The 16,198-nt window shown below is 41.4% G+C and overlaps 2 protein-coding genes across 4 annotated transcripts in view; one reads left to right on the plus strand and one right to left on the minus strand.

The window, feature by feature from the left end:
• The window catches only part of cacnb2a (calcium channel, voltage-dependent, beta 2a), a gene marked incomplete in the record, with an annotated part of 38,866 nt that extends 34,774 nt beyond the window's left edge, over positions 1-4,092 (plus strand). The window contains 3 exon segments of the mRNA XM_037694337.1: positions 850-945; positions 1,470-1,652; positions 3,298-4,092. Of these exon segments, the coding sequence (XP_037550265.1) occupies positions 850-945; positions 1,470-1,652; positions 3,298-4,005 (987 nt within the window).
• Positions 4,093-8,551: 4,459 nt separating this feature from the next.
• Positions 8,552-13,694, minus strand: nsun6 (NOP2/Sun RNA methyltransferase 6). 3 transcript variants are annotated; one of them, XM_037694341.1, is made up of 11 exons: positions 13,611-13,694; positions 13,252-13,407; positions 13,085-13,176; positions 12,871-12,977; positions 12,633-12,786; positions 11,896-11,977; positions 11,633-11,752; positions 11,170-11,314; positions 10,942-11,087; positions 8,848-8,973; positions 8,552-8,774 (listed from the first exon to the last, which is right to left on the minus strand). In XM_037694341.1, the coding sequence occupies exons 1-11, from the start codon at positions 13,683-13,685 to the stop codon at positions 8,595-8,597; spliced, it is 1,383 nt and encodes a 460-aa protein (XP_037550269.1). In that variant the 5' UTR covers positions 13,686-13,694; the 3' UTR covers positions 8,552-8,594. The 3 variants fall into 3 exon arrangements, with proteins under 3 accessions (XP_037550269.1, XP_037550268.1, XP_037550267.1); XM_037694340.1 differs by having other exon boundaries at positions 13,085-13,173; positions 13,611-13,685; XM_037694339.1 differs by having other exon boundaries at positions 13,058-13,173; positions 13,611-13,685.
• Positions 13,695-16,198: the final 2,504 nt, after the last annotated feature.

Genomic DNA, 16,198 nt, shown 5'->3' on the forward strand with positions numbered 1-16,198 from the left:
TATACTAAAATAAACTACTACTTGTACTACTATCCCTACTTGGTGGTTTTTCACTTATCGCGGGTCTTCAGAGTATGGATCCACCACGATAAATGAGGGACTACTGTACCAAAAAGTGAAAAAGAAATATAATATTTGCAAGGTGCAAAATAAATATAGTAAACAACATGGTAAAATATAACGGTGCAATTAGGATGAAAGAATTATTTCATAGGTGGTGATATTAGCTTAATATTAGCTTCTTGTTTGGCCGTGTGCTCTAAAATAGATAATGAATCAAGTGCTTACTTATATAGGTAAAAGTACATGTTTAACAACCTGTTAAAATACACCAGAATGCAGGAAATGGGATGTACTTTATTCAAAATTCTCACCAGTGTGTCCCCCCGCATTATGAATGCTTCTGACGCCAATGGACACTGTGTTGTTCAAGCCAAGAGCCACTGTTGGCACTGGGGGCTAAGCAGCCCCTAACGGGCAGATTCTAGAATCGCCCCTGCTGCTTACTGTTTCTGTCTGAACATAGTGGCACTCATTGATTAAACACGCGACTAAAGAGCTTTGGTTACGTTAAATAATTTGGATTTAATAAAAAACATGAAGGCAAAAAACCAAGATGATAGGAGAGTGCCACAGCTTTAACAAAACATTTTAGTGGCATTATTTTAATCATTGCCTTGTGTACGAACACAGTTAGCTGTTTCTGTGGTGGAACTTATCAAAAATCACTATAATAAGACAAAACATGTTTCTGTGCGGGACCATGAGCTAAAAATGTGTCCACACTTGAGTTTTGATTTAATTTGTTCAGAAACAATCATGGTGTCCTTCATCCTCGTTTGCCTGTAGGTGCTCCAGCGGCTCATCAAGTCCAGAGGCAAATCCCAGTCCAAACACCTCAACGTCCAGATGGTAGCTGCAGACAAGCTGACTCAGTGTCCCACTGTGAGTCCACAGAGCCAAATTACTGCTGATTGGACCTGTGTTTCATATCATCTTCAGTTATGTGCTTTTTGGCTGTTTTCTTGCCTAGCTAAAGTTTTTTTTTCTTGCTTTTGCTTAAAGCTTTATAATTGTTACCAGTTCTATTTACAATCCTCAACAATCTGCATAGTTATTATTTTAGAGAATGAAGTAGGCACCCCCAGCTTGTGAAAGTACAGGCCTAATTAAATCCATAGCAGCGGATACCTTCAGGGAATGACTGTTTTCACATTTCCTGAGAGTTCATCTTTAAGGTTGTGGTATTTAATTCAGTGGGATGTTTGTTTAACATTGTTCTGACATTTTGTCTTCAGTAATATCCGTATGAGTTCTTTACAGCTAAATATGCTTTTGTAGGTCTAGAGATTTCCCAAATGAGACCAAGAACTCCCATATTGTCAAATTCCCTACAGCCTGTTTTTCGTCTTGACCTTGTCATGCGTCTGTTTAATTTCCTTCAACTGGGACTGTCTCGCTTTTCCCAGGAGATGTTTGATATCATCCTAGATGAGAACCAGCTGGAGGATGCATGTGAGCACATGGCTGATTACCTGGAGGCCTACTGGAGGAGCACACACCCCCCAAGCTGCAGCTCCTCTGACCCAGAGCTAACCGAGCTAACCACGGCCTCCCTGCCCTCCGCCCCGACGCCAGCCTCCGGTGTGCAGGTACAGACGCTGAGCAGACGCAGTGTGACAAGAATGTAGAATATAAAGAAATACAGGACTCTGTTTAGAGAGCTACACTCAGAAAGTTGTAAAATAAATAATGCACTCAGAATAAACCTACTGTTTATAGAGAAGGTATAGAAATCAGTCAATATACTGTGAGGTCAGTGTGGAAAAACTAGTTTTTCTCTTATGTGCAATAATTTTACAATACTATGCAAAAGTTTTGAATTACCCCCAACATTGTCACAATTATCTTTCACAACCAGACTTTCTTATAATCTTTAAAATGATCTTGACCAGTAGGTCTCTGGACTTTCTGAAGGTCTTTCTGTTCACTTGTGTTCATTCCAATCTTTGTACCTGACTGTGACAACAGAAGAGTGTTATCATAGTCGGGTGCAATGTGTGCTTTCAAAATGTGAACAAATGGACAAGTAGAGGAGAAAAGAATATAAAAGAAAATAAAATAATTTTTTTTCCAGTTGATAAACAATAGTCTTTAGTACTAAAAGTCATGTCTTTACAATGGTTCCCAACTGTGGTCCTTGAGGAACGCCATCCTGCATGTTTTAGTTGTTTCCCTACTTTGACACCTCTGATTTTAATGAATGGGTGATTAACAGGTTTCTGCAGAACACGAGGAAGTAATTAAACACTGCATCAGGTGTGTTGGAGCAAGAAAACAACTAAAACATGCAGGATGGTGTTCCTCAAGGACCAGGTTGGGAACCACGGCTTAAAGAAAGAGAGAAAATTCATTAAAACCTGAAAAATAGTATAACAAACTCCGAAAATAGTCAATTTTTGAACTGACGGTAAGAGGAAAAGTAGACAATGGTCAAATATATATTCAATTCAATTCAGTTTATTTATATAGCGCCAAATCACAACAAAGTTGTCTCAGGGCACTTTACAGAAGCATTCATATACATAAAAGCCAATTAGTAAAGTTCTCTATCTAAGGAATCCAGCACACAAGTTGAATCTTGGCTTCGCTGCAGTCTCCCATCCTGAGCAAGCACATATATATTTTTAAACTTCTGAAAGCATGAAAAACTATTGATCAAGAACAATAAAAAATACAAATATGACAGTTTGGAAGCAAATAAAGAAATGGCTCAAGACTTTTGCACAGTAGCATATCATCTTCACCACCACGATAAACCCTCCAATAAGTATCAGAATCCCATTTGTGCATGTAATGCAGTCAGCTGGAATTAAATCCTAACATCACACCAACCAGCTTTTTGGAAATCCCTGGTCTTTGTATTTGTAACATGAGATTGTATAACCAGTTCTGTGTTTGATCATCAGGATAGTTTGTAAAGTCTTTACCTGCACTCTTTCTCCACTCACTGCCATCATAATGGGAAATGTAAGACTGAAAACGAGGAAAAGGCTGATATTGATGAGGAGCAGGATTAAACTTGTAAGTGTGGGGATGCTGTGTGATACAGGTGGACACTCCTCCTAGACTGGATCTGAAGTGTGCTCTTGTGTGACAGTTAATTTTGTCACCGTGTGCGAATGTAGTTAAATCTGTGCTGGAGGGTGAGGTGAGTACTTTTGTGTGAGTTTGCAGTGAGGATTTGTAGTGTCGTGGTTTGTGTCGTCCTCCTGACTAATCCATGTCTATTTTCAGGGTAACGGCACAGAACAGAAAGGAGATAAAGCGTTAGTGGAGAGGAAGGGCTCCAAAGAAGATAACCAGCATCATCACCACCATCACCACCGCCAGAAGAGCCTGGACCAGTCGGCAGCAGAAGCTGAGGGCGACGGTAATGAGGAGGAGAGGCCCCTAAGGACAGAATCCTCTAAGAAAGCCCAGCACGCACACCACAGGTCTTCTTCTACCAGGACTGAGCACCACAACCACCATCACCACCACAACAGCAGCAGGGCCCGGGGCCTCGCTCGGCAGGAGACTTTGGACTCTGAGACCCCCGAGAGCAGAGAGAGCAAGGATTCAGCGCAAAACGAGCTGCGCGCCCCGCTCCGCCACCAGGACGAGGAAGAGGAGGACGATGAGGATCTAGAGGAGGAGCACCCCCAGCAGCAACAGCGGTACGAGCCACTGCCCCACCGGGACCACAACCACCATCACCACCACCACCATCACCGCAGCGGGGGTGCGGAGGAGGCTGGCCACGGCACGGGACACCACCACTGCAAGGAGCGCGAGCAGGACCATAACGAACGGAACAAGCAGCGCTCCCACCACCGACCGCCACGAGAACACCACCACCACCATCATGAACGAGACAGAGAAAGGGACCGGGAGGGGGAGGCGGCTCCTAAAAAGAGGGGTGAGGCAGGTGAGTGGACCAGAGACCCATACATCCATCAGTGAAAGTCCTGCTGACGCCCCCATGGACTCCCCTCACAGAGCGTTCTGTTCTCCCATCATGCTGCTAGACCCTGAAGCATCCTGTTTATGGCCACCACGTTGTAAATTCTCCATCTTTTACAAGGTTTTGATTAAATAGATAAAAATGTAAGAGTATAAATACATATGTGTGTGTATCTATGCATAGACATGTGTGGATATGCATGAATATTCTCATATATGCATATTTTAAGTCTTTGTTTGATAAAGCATGACACAAAGCAGAATTTTTTTCTGTACTGAGCTGTGCTTTCTGTGATTAGCATTCAAATTATTATTATTATTTTTTTTTTTTTTTAAATAAGTTTTATTGCTTGCCATCACTTGAATAATTTGTTACGTCAGACTACTGCGCGGGTTTACTGGCCAACATAGTTTGATGCTGTAATTTCAGATTAGTTTGGCAATTTGGGAAATTTGCTGTCTTTGCTTTAAACCCAATTTTTGGATTTATAAAGTTCACCTTATTGCAATCTAATGCAACAATGGCAAAAAAATCCTGTCATGAAGGTTGATGGTGTTTTCACAGAGCGTGCCGTTCAACTTTTTGACCATTTTGACACGTTTTTTACATTAATGCAGCGTTTTCGTTGTTCTCTCTGACCTGTTTGCTACAAAACAGCTCAAATGTTTTGAAGGATCAATATTTGCAGCTTTTAAAAAAAGTTTAGTTGAGTCGAGAACGTTAATGATTTGGTGCAATTTCGACTCTTTTATTTTATAAACAGATGTAGTAAGTGGATCAAACCACTGTTTTATGCATCGGCGTCATGTCATTTATATGTGAAGGGAACGTGTCCCCCTCACGTTTAAAAAATATATGTTTGGACCCCCCCCACATTTACTATGAAAAATTAGTTCACCCAGCACTGTTTCTTCGTGAATGAATCCATTCCACTTGATCAAAGGAGAATACTCAAACCACTAAAAGTCCACTCCGGGTTTTTCTGGTTACCTACAACAACTGACCACACCTCATGCAGTGTTTCCCTGCGGTTACTTGGCTTGGCAGGATGCTCATCTCTTCATAGTTTTTTTGTTGACAGGGCCGGGGAGGAGGGGGAGACACCTCTGTGCTCCGCGCTAGCTTAGTGCTACATTAATTGTGTGAAGTGGAGCGTGCTCTATTCACACAAGGGGAGCTGTTGGTCAGGCTACTTCTTGTTGTGCCATTAACTCTACAATAGTTATTGAAGCACGTTTACTTATGCACCACATTTTTTGGACTATAAGGCGCAATATCAATGAACGGGTCTGTTTTCATACATAAGGCGCACCGGATTATAAGGCGCATTAAGCGAAACAAAGCAGGTAAGTCAACGTTTGTTCAACTCATTCACAATAACCACATAAAATCAGTTCAAGGTCAGTAAGCACATCCAGATTTCATACGTAAGGTGCACCGGATTATAAGGCTCACTGTCGATTTTTGAGAAAATTAAAGGATTTTAAGTGTGTCTTATAATCAGGAAAATACGGTAGGTAAAACTAGATGTTAAACAGCCTGTTAAAATGCACCAGAACACAGAAAATGGCATCTACTTTATTCAAAATTTTATGGGGGAGGACCCCAACCCCACATTACAAAAGCTTCTGATGCCGATGGTTTTGTGTATAACAGGAAAACATCTCATGTCACTGTGACAGGGTGAAAACAAAACTCCAAATGCTGCAGAACCTGTTTCATATCTAGGACATTTTTAAAAAACAATCCTATTCTCCCAGCAGAAAAGTATTTTTCCCAAAATGTCAAACTACATTTTTAATTTTATGTGCAACTTTTAATGTTTTTTTATTTTATTATTATTATTCTATATCCACAGTTTTAAACCTTTACAAGACAAACAAGCTCAACAGTAATGTCTTGTCCAGCATTACTGTTCTTTGAATGGGTCCAGAACCATTTTCTAACACTGGTAGACTCTTTTCTCCTGCACTTTTGTTGTTTCACGCTCGTTTCAAGTGGAAACGGTTTGAGAGGACACCCAGCTCTCAGAAAACTTCATTCTGGTTCATCTTTTTATCAAGTCCGACTCATTTTCTGATGAATGTTCGACTCCCATTTCTTAAAGTACAACGAATGTTAACTACGGGAAATTTTGGTCAGTTCACTTACAATTAAAATATTAATTTATCAAAGAAGCTCAAAGTATTTTAAATGTGTACCAGCTTATTTTAATCCTCCATCTGTTCTCCGTTCTGACACGCGACATTATTTAAAAACAAATCCACGCAGTTTAGGATTTAAGAGCTTCCATCTGCTCCGTTGGATGAAGCGATGAGTAATTTCATGAACTGATGCTAAAACCTATTTATTTTTTTAGCCTGACTCCATGCACTCCTTTTACACACCGCCCCGCCCCGTTCTTGTTTTTACCTCACAAGTGTAATTATAAATAAAAGTATTTCTATACGTTTGTAGCCCTACAGGTTTTATAGGTGTACATAATGCCCAAATATAAAATAAAGTCAGTGACAAAGAACCAGCGCGGTAGATTTTGATGTTCAATTGTCAGAAGTCTCAGACACAGGAGGTTTGCGAAGTCTATAAATAGCCATGAGAAACTGCTGAAAAACTGAGGTAGACTCACCGACTTGCCTGCTGAGTCGCCATGACAACTTCGACATCAATGACAGTACTGGAGGGGATGCGTCTAAAATAGAAAGTTGTTTCTTCGCACACAGCTGCTGCCAAAACTGACAGAGAGGTCCTTCCAGAGATGAATTGAAGTTTTTGTTGTCAGAATTGACAGCAGTCAGCTGTGCAGATGTTCCAGCTGATAACAGGCTCTTGTAAGAAAATACACAAAGAGGAGAGGTGTGATATGGATGCATGTGTCTTATGGCTCATAATTTGATGAGATGCTCAGAAAACCAAAGCTGAAGTCAATGTGTTATTTAAAAGTGCTGCAACGTTGTGCACCACAAACACGCATTAATGTTCAGAACATCAAAGTCCATGCTCAATAATCCAGGTTTAAAAAATCCAACAAGGTTCAGTCAGGTCATCTGGATGTTGTGTTGTTTTGTTTTTTTTGATGTTTCGTCCTTCATCCAAAGGACTTAATCAGTCTGAAGAGCCACAAACAGACTGAGTCTCACAAGCAGCACACTCCCATAGTGGACCAACCAGTTTGCTGGTGGTAAGATGGTTTCTAGGGCCCACCCTTTCCCCTGTTGACTCCTCTGGGGCAGCCATAGCCAAAGTGGTTCAAGACATCCAAGGTCATGCTCAATAAGCCAGGTAGAAAAATCCAACTAAGTTTATCAGGTCATCTGGATGGTTTTTGTTTTGTTGTTGACGTTTCATCTTTAGCTATGGCTGCTTCAGAGGAGTCGACGGGGGAGAGGGCGAACCCCAGAAACCATCTCATCACCAACTGGTTGGTCCACTATGGGAAAGTGCTGCTTGTGAGACCGAGTTTGTTTGTGGCTCCTTGGACGATGAAGTCCTTTGGGTGAAGAATGAAACGTCTCAACATAAAACAAAGAAAAACCATCCAGACGACCTGACTGAACTTTATTAGATTTTCTACCTGGATTATTGAGCATGAACTCATGTCTTGAACCACTTTGGCTATGGCTGCCTCGGAGGAGTCAACTCAAATTGATGAAGCCCTTTGGATGAAGGACAAAACGTCTAAAAAAATAAATAATAATAATAATAATACAAAAACTGTCTAGACGACCTGACTGAACTTTGTTGGGTTCGTAGCTCAGTGAAATCTTTAAATCCACTTATGGCGCACTTGTAAGAATCTTCTGAATATGCGACGACTACTTTCACTTATTTGGGCTCCAAAATCAAGATTTTGAAAAGTGCTGGCAAAATACCCTGCTGCACACTTTTATTTTTAAATCTTTAAAAAAAAAATACATACACAACAAAACATTAAAAATGGTCACTTCTTAAAAAATATAAACATTTTTATAGGATGAGCTTTATTTAATGACAAAGACCTAATGTACAGCAGAACATCAACACGAGTCATTTCAAAAGCTGTAATAAATAAATTGTTTTGGTTCTAAAAAAACTTTGGATTTTATGTGTTCCCAGACAGATTTAACAAAAAGCTCTTTTCTCAAATGAAAAGCATGCAGTTTCCCCTCTGGCGATATTTTTAACACTAGAATCAAACGTGCCAATTAGCCGTCCCGGTTGTTTCCAGCACCGCTGAACACTCTAAATTGTTAATACCTCTTATGACCTCTTTCTGCACACTACTTCCTGATCTCCACTCCCAGATCCTGCGAATCCACCGTCACCATGGCAGCTGTGTCGTCACTGTTGTTATGACGACCACAGAACTGCTGCATTCACCAGCACTCATTCACCCCCCCCAAGCCCTCTCCTGCCCCGCGGTCTTTATAAAGCTTATCCCTACATGGCCTGCAGTTTCAGAGAGCAGCTGTTAAAAGGCAGACGCTGTAAACAGGAGTGAGATTTTTGTCAACGCCGGCCCGTCAAAGCGCACGGTGTCGTAACGTAAACACTACATTTCACGTCTCGTAGTCTCAAGTGGGGGACAGCATCGAGGAAACGGGCCCTCCAGTCAGTTTTTCAGGAACTTGGCAATAAAAAAGCCGATGGTGTCCCCGTCTGCTCTGCAGGCGACGGGGGCTGTGGCGTCTGTCTGCTCCCAGCTCAGCTCCGGTCTGAACCTCTGGAGGAGGCGCAGCTGCTCAGCTGACAGGCCGGCTCCCAGCATGCCCTCTGCGCCGATGTGAGGCTCCTGAGGAAGACGGAGACAATATTCTGAGACGTGCCTTTGTAATTTGAAGCGTCTTACTCTCTCTCTCTTTTACCTGTGGCTGCAAAGTGAGGTCAGGGAAGGTCTTGAGGGCCCAGGCTACCTGCTCCTCATTCTCTGCTAGAGTCACTGTGCAGGTGCTGTACACCAAAACACCACCTTTCTTTAACAGCTGAACCGCCTGCAGTAACACAAAAACATGCACCTTTTTTAAAAAAATAAATAAAAACAGCTATAAAAGTTTTAAAATGATTAGCATAAAAGTAGTTTTTGGAGACGATTCAGTTGGCATTAGTAAAACTTTAAATAGTCCTGCTTTCCCAGCCTGCATGTTTATGTTCATTATGACTGAATGATGAATAAAAAGGTTTGTAAGCATCCAGGTAGATAAACTAAAGTTTAAATCATGTCATCTGGACACATTTTTATTATAAATTATCAAACCTTTATTTTAGCAGGAAGAAATCCATTGAGATTATTAATCTCTTTTACAAGAACGTCCTGGGCAATATGCAAATACAGCAACACAGTCTTAAAGATCTGGTTGGCAGGCCGCAGACTGACATGATTTAACCTTTTTAGTTTTTTGAATGAATTGTACTGCATTTAAGAAAAAACAAGAGCTCATGTGCGCCTCTTGTGGACAGTGAAGGTAAAACACCTTGATAAATTACAAACATGTTTGTTTTCAGCCCACCAGGTGGCAGTATTCACCCCATTTAGATCAGCGTATGAAAAGGGTAAAAATAAATTGATGGAATCATAAAACTAGAACAGGACACATTTAAACATTCTGGTCTATATTGCTCAGCATGATCAAAACATTACATTTATAATATTGTTTCATTGAAATTAAACTTTCAACTTCCAAATTATCCAATATTCACATCTTTACCACCACCTATAATCCCCACCTAAGTTTGACTTAAAATCTTCTTATATTATCACCTCTTCTAAGTGAAAAGTCAAAACTACCATATTTGATTTATTGTTTTCCTATCCACCTTATTCCTGTGGGCTCTACTGTATGAATTATTTTGGTACAACTTCCTGTCAGACAGAGGAAGTAGTAGCAGGAAGCATTGCCCAACCATGATAGCGACGCACGGACCACAGTTTATTTGAAAATCAATTGAAATCAGTTTAGCAGATAAAACACTGTTTTTGTTTTCATTTATTTAACAAATGTAAAGTTTACTAAAATGGCCGCGCTGAGTTCAGGTACCTGTTGTGTCGTTCGCGGCCACACAAACAACCAGACCCAACTAAATAAGTGGCTTCGATTCAAAACAAAAAGAGTGTTCCTGTGAAAAGCGGTAGGTTTTCCATCTCCTACCTACGGATGAGGAATTCAGAAGAATGTGGCTGAAAAATCTGAACTTGAAGAGCCCACCCAAAACGCTGCATGCGTGTTCATTTCACTTTGTTGGCAAACAGCCGACAGAGGAAACAGACATGCATACATTAGCATATTTAGCTACTTCACTGACTCGGTTCTTCTGACGGTGAAGCGATGAACAACCTGAAAAGCGCTGAGGTGCATCAGAATTTAGACAATAATAAGGTCGGCCGACAGACCTGCATCCTACTGTGTGGCTGGGTGACAATAAACAACCGGAGAAGAGACGCCGGATCCTCAGAAGGATTGAAAACTGTGTGACGAGAATATCAGGTATGAATTCAAGTGTATGGAGGGCATTACAGTGAAGTAGCTAAATATGCTAGTAGATGTAATCTGCAGCCACTTCTTCAGGTCGTCCTCCATCCCTCATCCTCAGCAGGCAGAAGCATGATTATACTGTCCTGTTTGAGCTCTGACAGGTGGTGTTCCCACATGTTTAAATTAAATCCACAATGCTTGGATTAGCTTGTACTGTTCGCACATGTACAAATGCCGGTTCTGGTCCGCACCGGAAGTTGCGCCCATATTTCATGCAAGGCAGAAAGGGGGCTAGGAATAAGGCGGATAAACAGTGAAATCGGATCAGCAGGTATATACTGAAGTTCACCTATGAAAATGATTTTATAAGCTTCTACCTGTCCGATGCTGCCACCTACAGGCAGAAATGACACACTGCCAGTATGTCAAAGCAATGGCAGTAAAACAAAAGATGAAGAAGTGTTTTATCAACGTCGAATAAAAACCTACAGCATGAAACAACTTGCGCTGCAGCGGCGGGTAAGAACAAATCTCCTTGAGGCTCCAGGTGCAGGACATGTTGGGCCTCCGTCCGAGGCCGCTGCAGGGGGCATCGAGGAGAACTCGGTCAAAACTCTCTGGAGGGAAAGGAGGTCCTGGAGTATTTACAGAAACACAGCGGATGGTTAACAAGATCGTCCCGTTACTGAAAGAATGCTTAAAGATGCTGCTTGGTACCTTCGGTTTCCTGTGACGGGTCATCGCTCACAGCCTGAACGCTGTTGAAACAATAAGCTTTGACGCTTTTCAAATGCAGCATTTGTGCGTTCTGACGAATTCGTTCGATCTTGTTTCGGATTCGATCCAAGGCCACAACTTCTCCCTGTGTGGAACACGGCAGGACAACGTTATTGAGGTAAGACAATGTATTTGAAATTGAAAAATAATCCGGTACTTGCGTAAAAGTATTCATATTAAAAATGACTACTAAGAAGTTTTGTTTTCTCTGCTATGATCATTACTGTAATAAACTAAAGCCTGCATCTAGGAGAACAACAGATTTTATTAGACATAAAATGCTTGGATCTCGTGTTTTTATGAGGTAAACCAGCGACCAAATGGAGTCCTGTAAAAAGGGATAAGCACTTTTCTCAAACTTATTTTGGACATGGGTCCTTCTGAAGTAAAGTAAAACTAGTACCTGATCCTCCATAAGAGCAGCTATGTGGCAGGTCTTTCCTCCCGGTGCAGCACACATATCCAAGATCCGTTCTCCAGGTCGAGGCCCGAGCACGTGTCCCGCAACCACAGAGGGGAGGTTCTGCAAAACATGGATTCATAACAGCTTAGATGTGCGGAATAATTTCAGGTAATTACCCAATTTACCATTTTACAAAAGAGTCAAGAGGCTGTGCTGAAGTCCAGACCAAACCTATCAATTAAACAGTTAACAGATCCTGACACCTGTAAGAACACCAGGCTCGGCAGGACTCCGTCGAAGGAGGGACTCTGGTAAAGTGGCTCCACCATCCGAACGCCAACACCTCTGTAACCACACACAAAACAGTGTGATCCTGCACATGTTGTTGTGCAGCCACAGTTCTCAACATTTCTGTTAATAAAGTTACAGGAGGGAGTGCAGAGTGCCTCTCTGCTGCTAGTTTCATGATCATGGGACCAGTGATGAAAAAGACTAAATTTAGCCATTCTTTTGCATACTTTATATTTCTAATATAAAGAAAAAAACATCTTAAATTCGAATTAGTACACTGATTTGTCCTAAAGTGGTTGAATTACGAATGCTACATTGATTTATCACCTAACATTTTATCGCCTCACAATAACTAGTTGATCTATAAATAGTAAAAAATAAAATGGCAGAAGAAGAATAAGCATTATTTTCCTCATACTGTATATTACTAAGAAATACCTCCTGTGCCTAATAATATTATATTCTCTGTATAAGCTTCCATTTCTCCATTTTCCTCTCCTGAGATGTTCGCCGCTTGTTTTTGAGTTTGAACTTTTCCAAATTCAGTGAAAACAACGTTTTAGTTTCCAAAAAAGAAAAGTCTGGACTAGAATTGAGGTGTTTCGGGCGTTTCCAGAGTTTTGTGTCTATAGCAGCAATAATCTTACACAAACACACCAAGCTTCATGGAAATTCTGAAGCTTTTGGTCAAACGTTTACTCGAGTCTACCTGGGAGGTTCGTCTGTGGCGAAGATGCGCGAACGATCCATTTCAGCAACTCCATTTCCCACAAACACCTTGTTTCCCTGGAAACTAAAAGCTCCTCGAGTGCATCTTCCCTCCAAATCGGAGAAGACGGACACAGCGTCTCCAATCTTCATGTCTGAAGACAAGAAGAGAATTTACAGAACACAGACAAAACCTTTACAGTGACGCGAGACGATATGAGAAATTGCACGTGTCTCACACTTGGGGCTGGCAGTGATCCCTGGATGGAAGACGTGAGCCCCCCTCAGTACGGCACTGCCACACTGAGCGCCCACCACCACCTCTGAGCTGAGCTGCGTCACGGGTCTGAGATTACAGAGGGACACGTAGTTAAACCTGTCCTTTTGCGAACAAACTGGTTGTGTTTCTGCACATGAAACGCTGACGTCGTTCGAAAAACACTCCTCTCATACCTGGGACCATCAACAGGAAGTAGCAGAACATCTTCAACACGGGGATGTGGAACAATTTGAATTTCTTCTGCTGACGAGCTGCGCGCCTGCTGCTTTGAAAACAACAACTCCGGTGAACGCTTCCCACAGCAGCGAGGCATCGACACAAACCCGCTCGCTCTGCTCACCTTCTTCAGCTCCTCTCGCAGCTCGTGTCGGATCTCTTCCAGGGGAGCCAGGTGTGTGCTGGCTCGCACACACGTGTGTGAAGGCGGGTGGGACAAACACAGAAGCAGCCTCTGGAAGTGTAGCTCCGCCTCCTGATGACCCACAGCAGCCACCGCCTGAAATATTCAGGAGACAGGTGATGAAAAATGTGCATGTTTATGACATGAAACTGTGACGAAACTGGCAGCAGTTTAAAAAAAAAAAAGTTATTAAACAATCATGTATGTCTGGAATTATTAGTAATATTAAGCAAAGTTGTGTTTAAGTACATTTTCCACTACTGATATTCAATTTTCTAGAAGAGCAACAGAATACTAACCTCCTTGTTTAAGAAGACACTTCGAAGATATTCAGTCACTTCAGGCTTCATTGAAATTCGTGGAAAAATGGACATTTCTCCTGCGTTCAGCAACACTTGAGTAGGTTCAAATAAAAGTTGTCAGTAAATAAACGAGCCGGTTCAACAGACAGTATCTTAGACAGATCTAAGAAAGTCTGTGGATAAGACTTACATCTGTTGTTCTTATTGAAGACTTTATTTTTTTCCTACAACAAAATAAAAATAAAAGACTGTGACAGTAATTTCCACAGAATTTAAAATAGGTGTTCACTTGCATCACATTCATAGGAATAAATATATGTAGTTATCACCGGTAGTCACGTGTTAGCTTTTCATTTTATCCTGCTTTGTTTAATTCATAAACACCAACTTCTTAAAAAACATTAGTTTAAATTAAGCCTAAAGCAGTCGTTTCAGTTCAACCACTTTCACCTATTCAACAGGTCTTCCTAGATACATTTTTATAACATAAAAGGTGTCACTGACCATATTTTATGAAAGTATTTTTGAGAAAACAGTATATTTTCTGTCTTCATTGTACTGTACTTACACCGCTAACGTTGCTTTTAGCGTTGCTACTACTTCCGTCTACGTCACTACGTAGGTCACATGACACATGAACGCGCTCAAGGATTTTTTTTTAAATCCCTTTTTTTCTTCTTTTCTTTTCGTTTTATATAACATTTTGGTAAATGTACACTTTACTAAGGACTTTAATAGAGTTTGCTTGTTGTCTGAGTGTCTTTTCCGTTTATGTCCAACATATTTTTGCAAGTGTTTATAAACGAAAAGTCAGGCGTGCAACCTGGTGGTAGTAATTTACTGTGCACATACTGAAAAACATATTTTTTTTAAATTTATATATATTTAACCATCAAACAATTTTTTTTCTAGAAACATTTTAAAGGTCAAAGTTTCTTTATTGTCATTCGCACCACGTGGCACATGTGGTGGAATGAAATTGTGTACATAGGGTCCCAGTTACATGCAACAAATGTATAAATTATAAAGAATAAAACAGGAGTAAGATCTAAGGTATGAACTGAGAAATACGCCGAACTAAGAATATGCTAATAGTACAAAAACAATACACCGAACAACAGCAGCATGAACATGAGTCTGTGTGAGCAGATGAGGACGAATGAACACACAAGCATGAAATACTTTGTAAATCAGCAGCATGAGATCATCAGCATGGATAGTCAGCAGCACATATCAACAATCAAGGGGCATTACAGTGATTTTTTTCACACTGATAATCCTGACTGTTGGAGTCAGTCTCCCCACCATCACAGACATTTACACCTCCAGATGCAGGAAGAGGGCCACCTGCATCATGAAGGACCCCACTCACCCAGCACACACACTTTTTGCCCCACTCCCCTCAGGCAGGAGGTTGAGGAGCATTAAATGTAAAATCACTAGACTGAGGAACAACTTCTACCCTGAAGCTGTTAGACTCATGAATATCTAACCAGAATAATCATTGTGAAAAATCACATCATGTTGCTGCTGGTCTGTTTCATGTTGATGTGTTCATGCGTGCTAATCTGCTCACATAGACTCATGTTCATGTTCGTGCTGCTGTTCGACGTAATGTTTTTATGCTATTAGTGCTTAGTGTATTTTTAGTTGATGTTTTTCTTAGTTCATATCTTAGATGTTATCATTATTTTTCTTTTACATTTTATTGTCATGATGTCACTGGGACCCTGTGTACATAATTTTGACATCTGCGAACGACAATAAAGAATCACTGACTCTGACTCCTGATTAGGGATTCGTGAGTCTAACAGCTTCAGGGTAGATGCTGTTCCTGAGTCTAGTGGTTCTACACTTAATGCTCCTCAACCTCCTTCCTTAGGGGAACGGAGCAAAAACTGTGTGTGATGGGTGAGTGGGGTCCTTCATGATGCAGGTGGCCCTCTTCCTGCATCTAGAGGTGTAAATGTCTGTGATGGTGGGGAGACTGACTCCAACAGTCTTCTGTGCAGCCTTCACTACTCTCTGCAAAGCTTTTCTAGCCACACGTTGATGCTGGAGCACAGGATGTTCTCCATTGCACACCTGTAGAAGGAGGTGAGGACTGAGCTTCCCAGACCAGCTTGTCTCAGCCACCTGAGGAAGTAGAGTCTCTGATGAGCTTTCTTGATCAGGCTGGTGGTGTTGTTGTCCCAGCTGAGGTTGTCATTCAGGTGCACACCCAAGTACTTGGAGACCACTTCCACCGCAGATCTTCCTATATTCGGGGGGGGGGGGGGGGGGTGTTTGTTCAGTCTGAAGTCCACGACCATCTTCTTCACATTGATGTGAAGATTGTTCTTCCTGCACTAGCTCTCCAGGTGTTCCACCTCCTGCCTGTAGCCGGACTCATCATTGTTTGTGATGCATCCAACCACTGCTGTATGTAGATGAACAGATGCTCAGATATATTCATCAATTAACACGGATTCCTCATTTTTCTGGACTGAATAAAACGTGCATTGAATTTAAGGAAATGCAAACGTGAGACGTCATTTATATTTGACCCATCAAAATGAATGCGGTCATTTATTTACAGAATCAAA

Source organism: Nematolebias whitei, chromosome 20, assembly GCF_014905685.2.
Source record: "Nematolebias whitei isolate Nwh7 chromosome 20, NemWhi1, whole genome shotgun sequence".
Taxonomy (NCBI): Eukaryota; Metazoa; Chordata; class Actinopteri; order Cyprinodontiformes; family Rivulidae; genus Nematolebias; species Nematolebias whitei.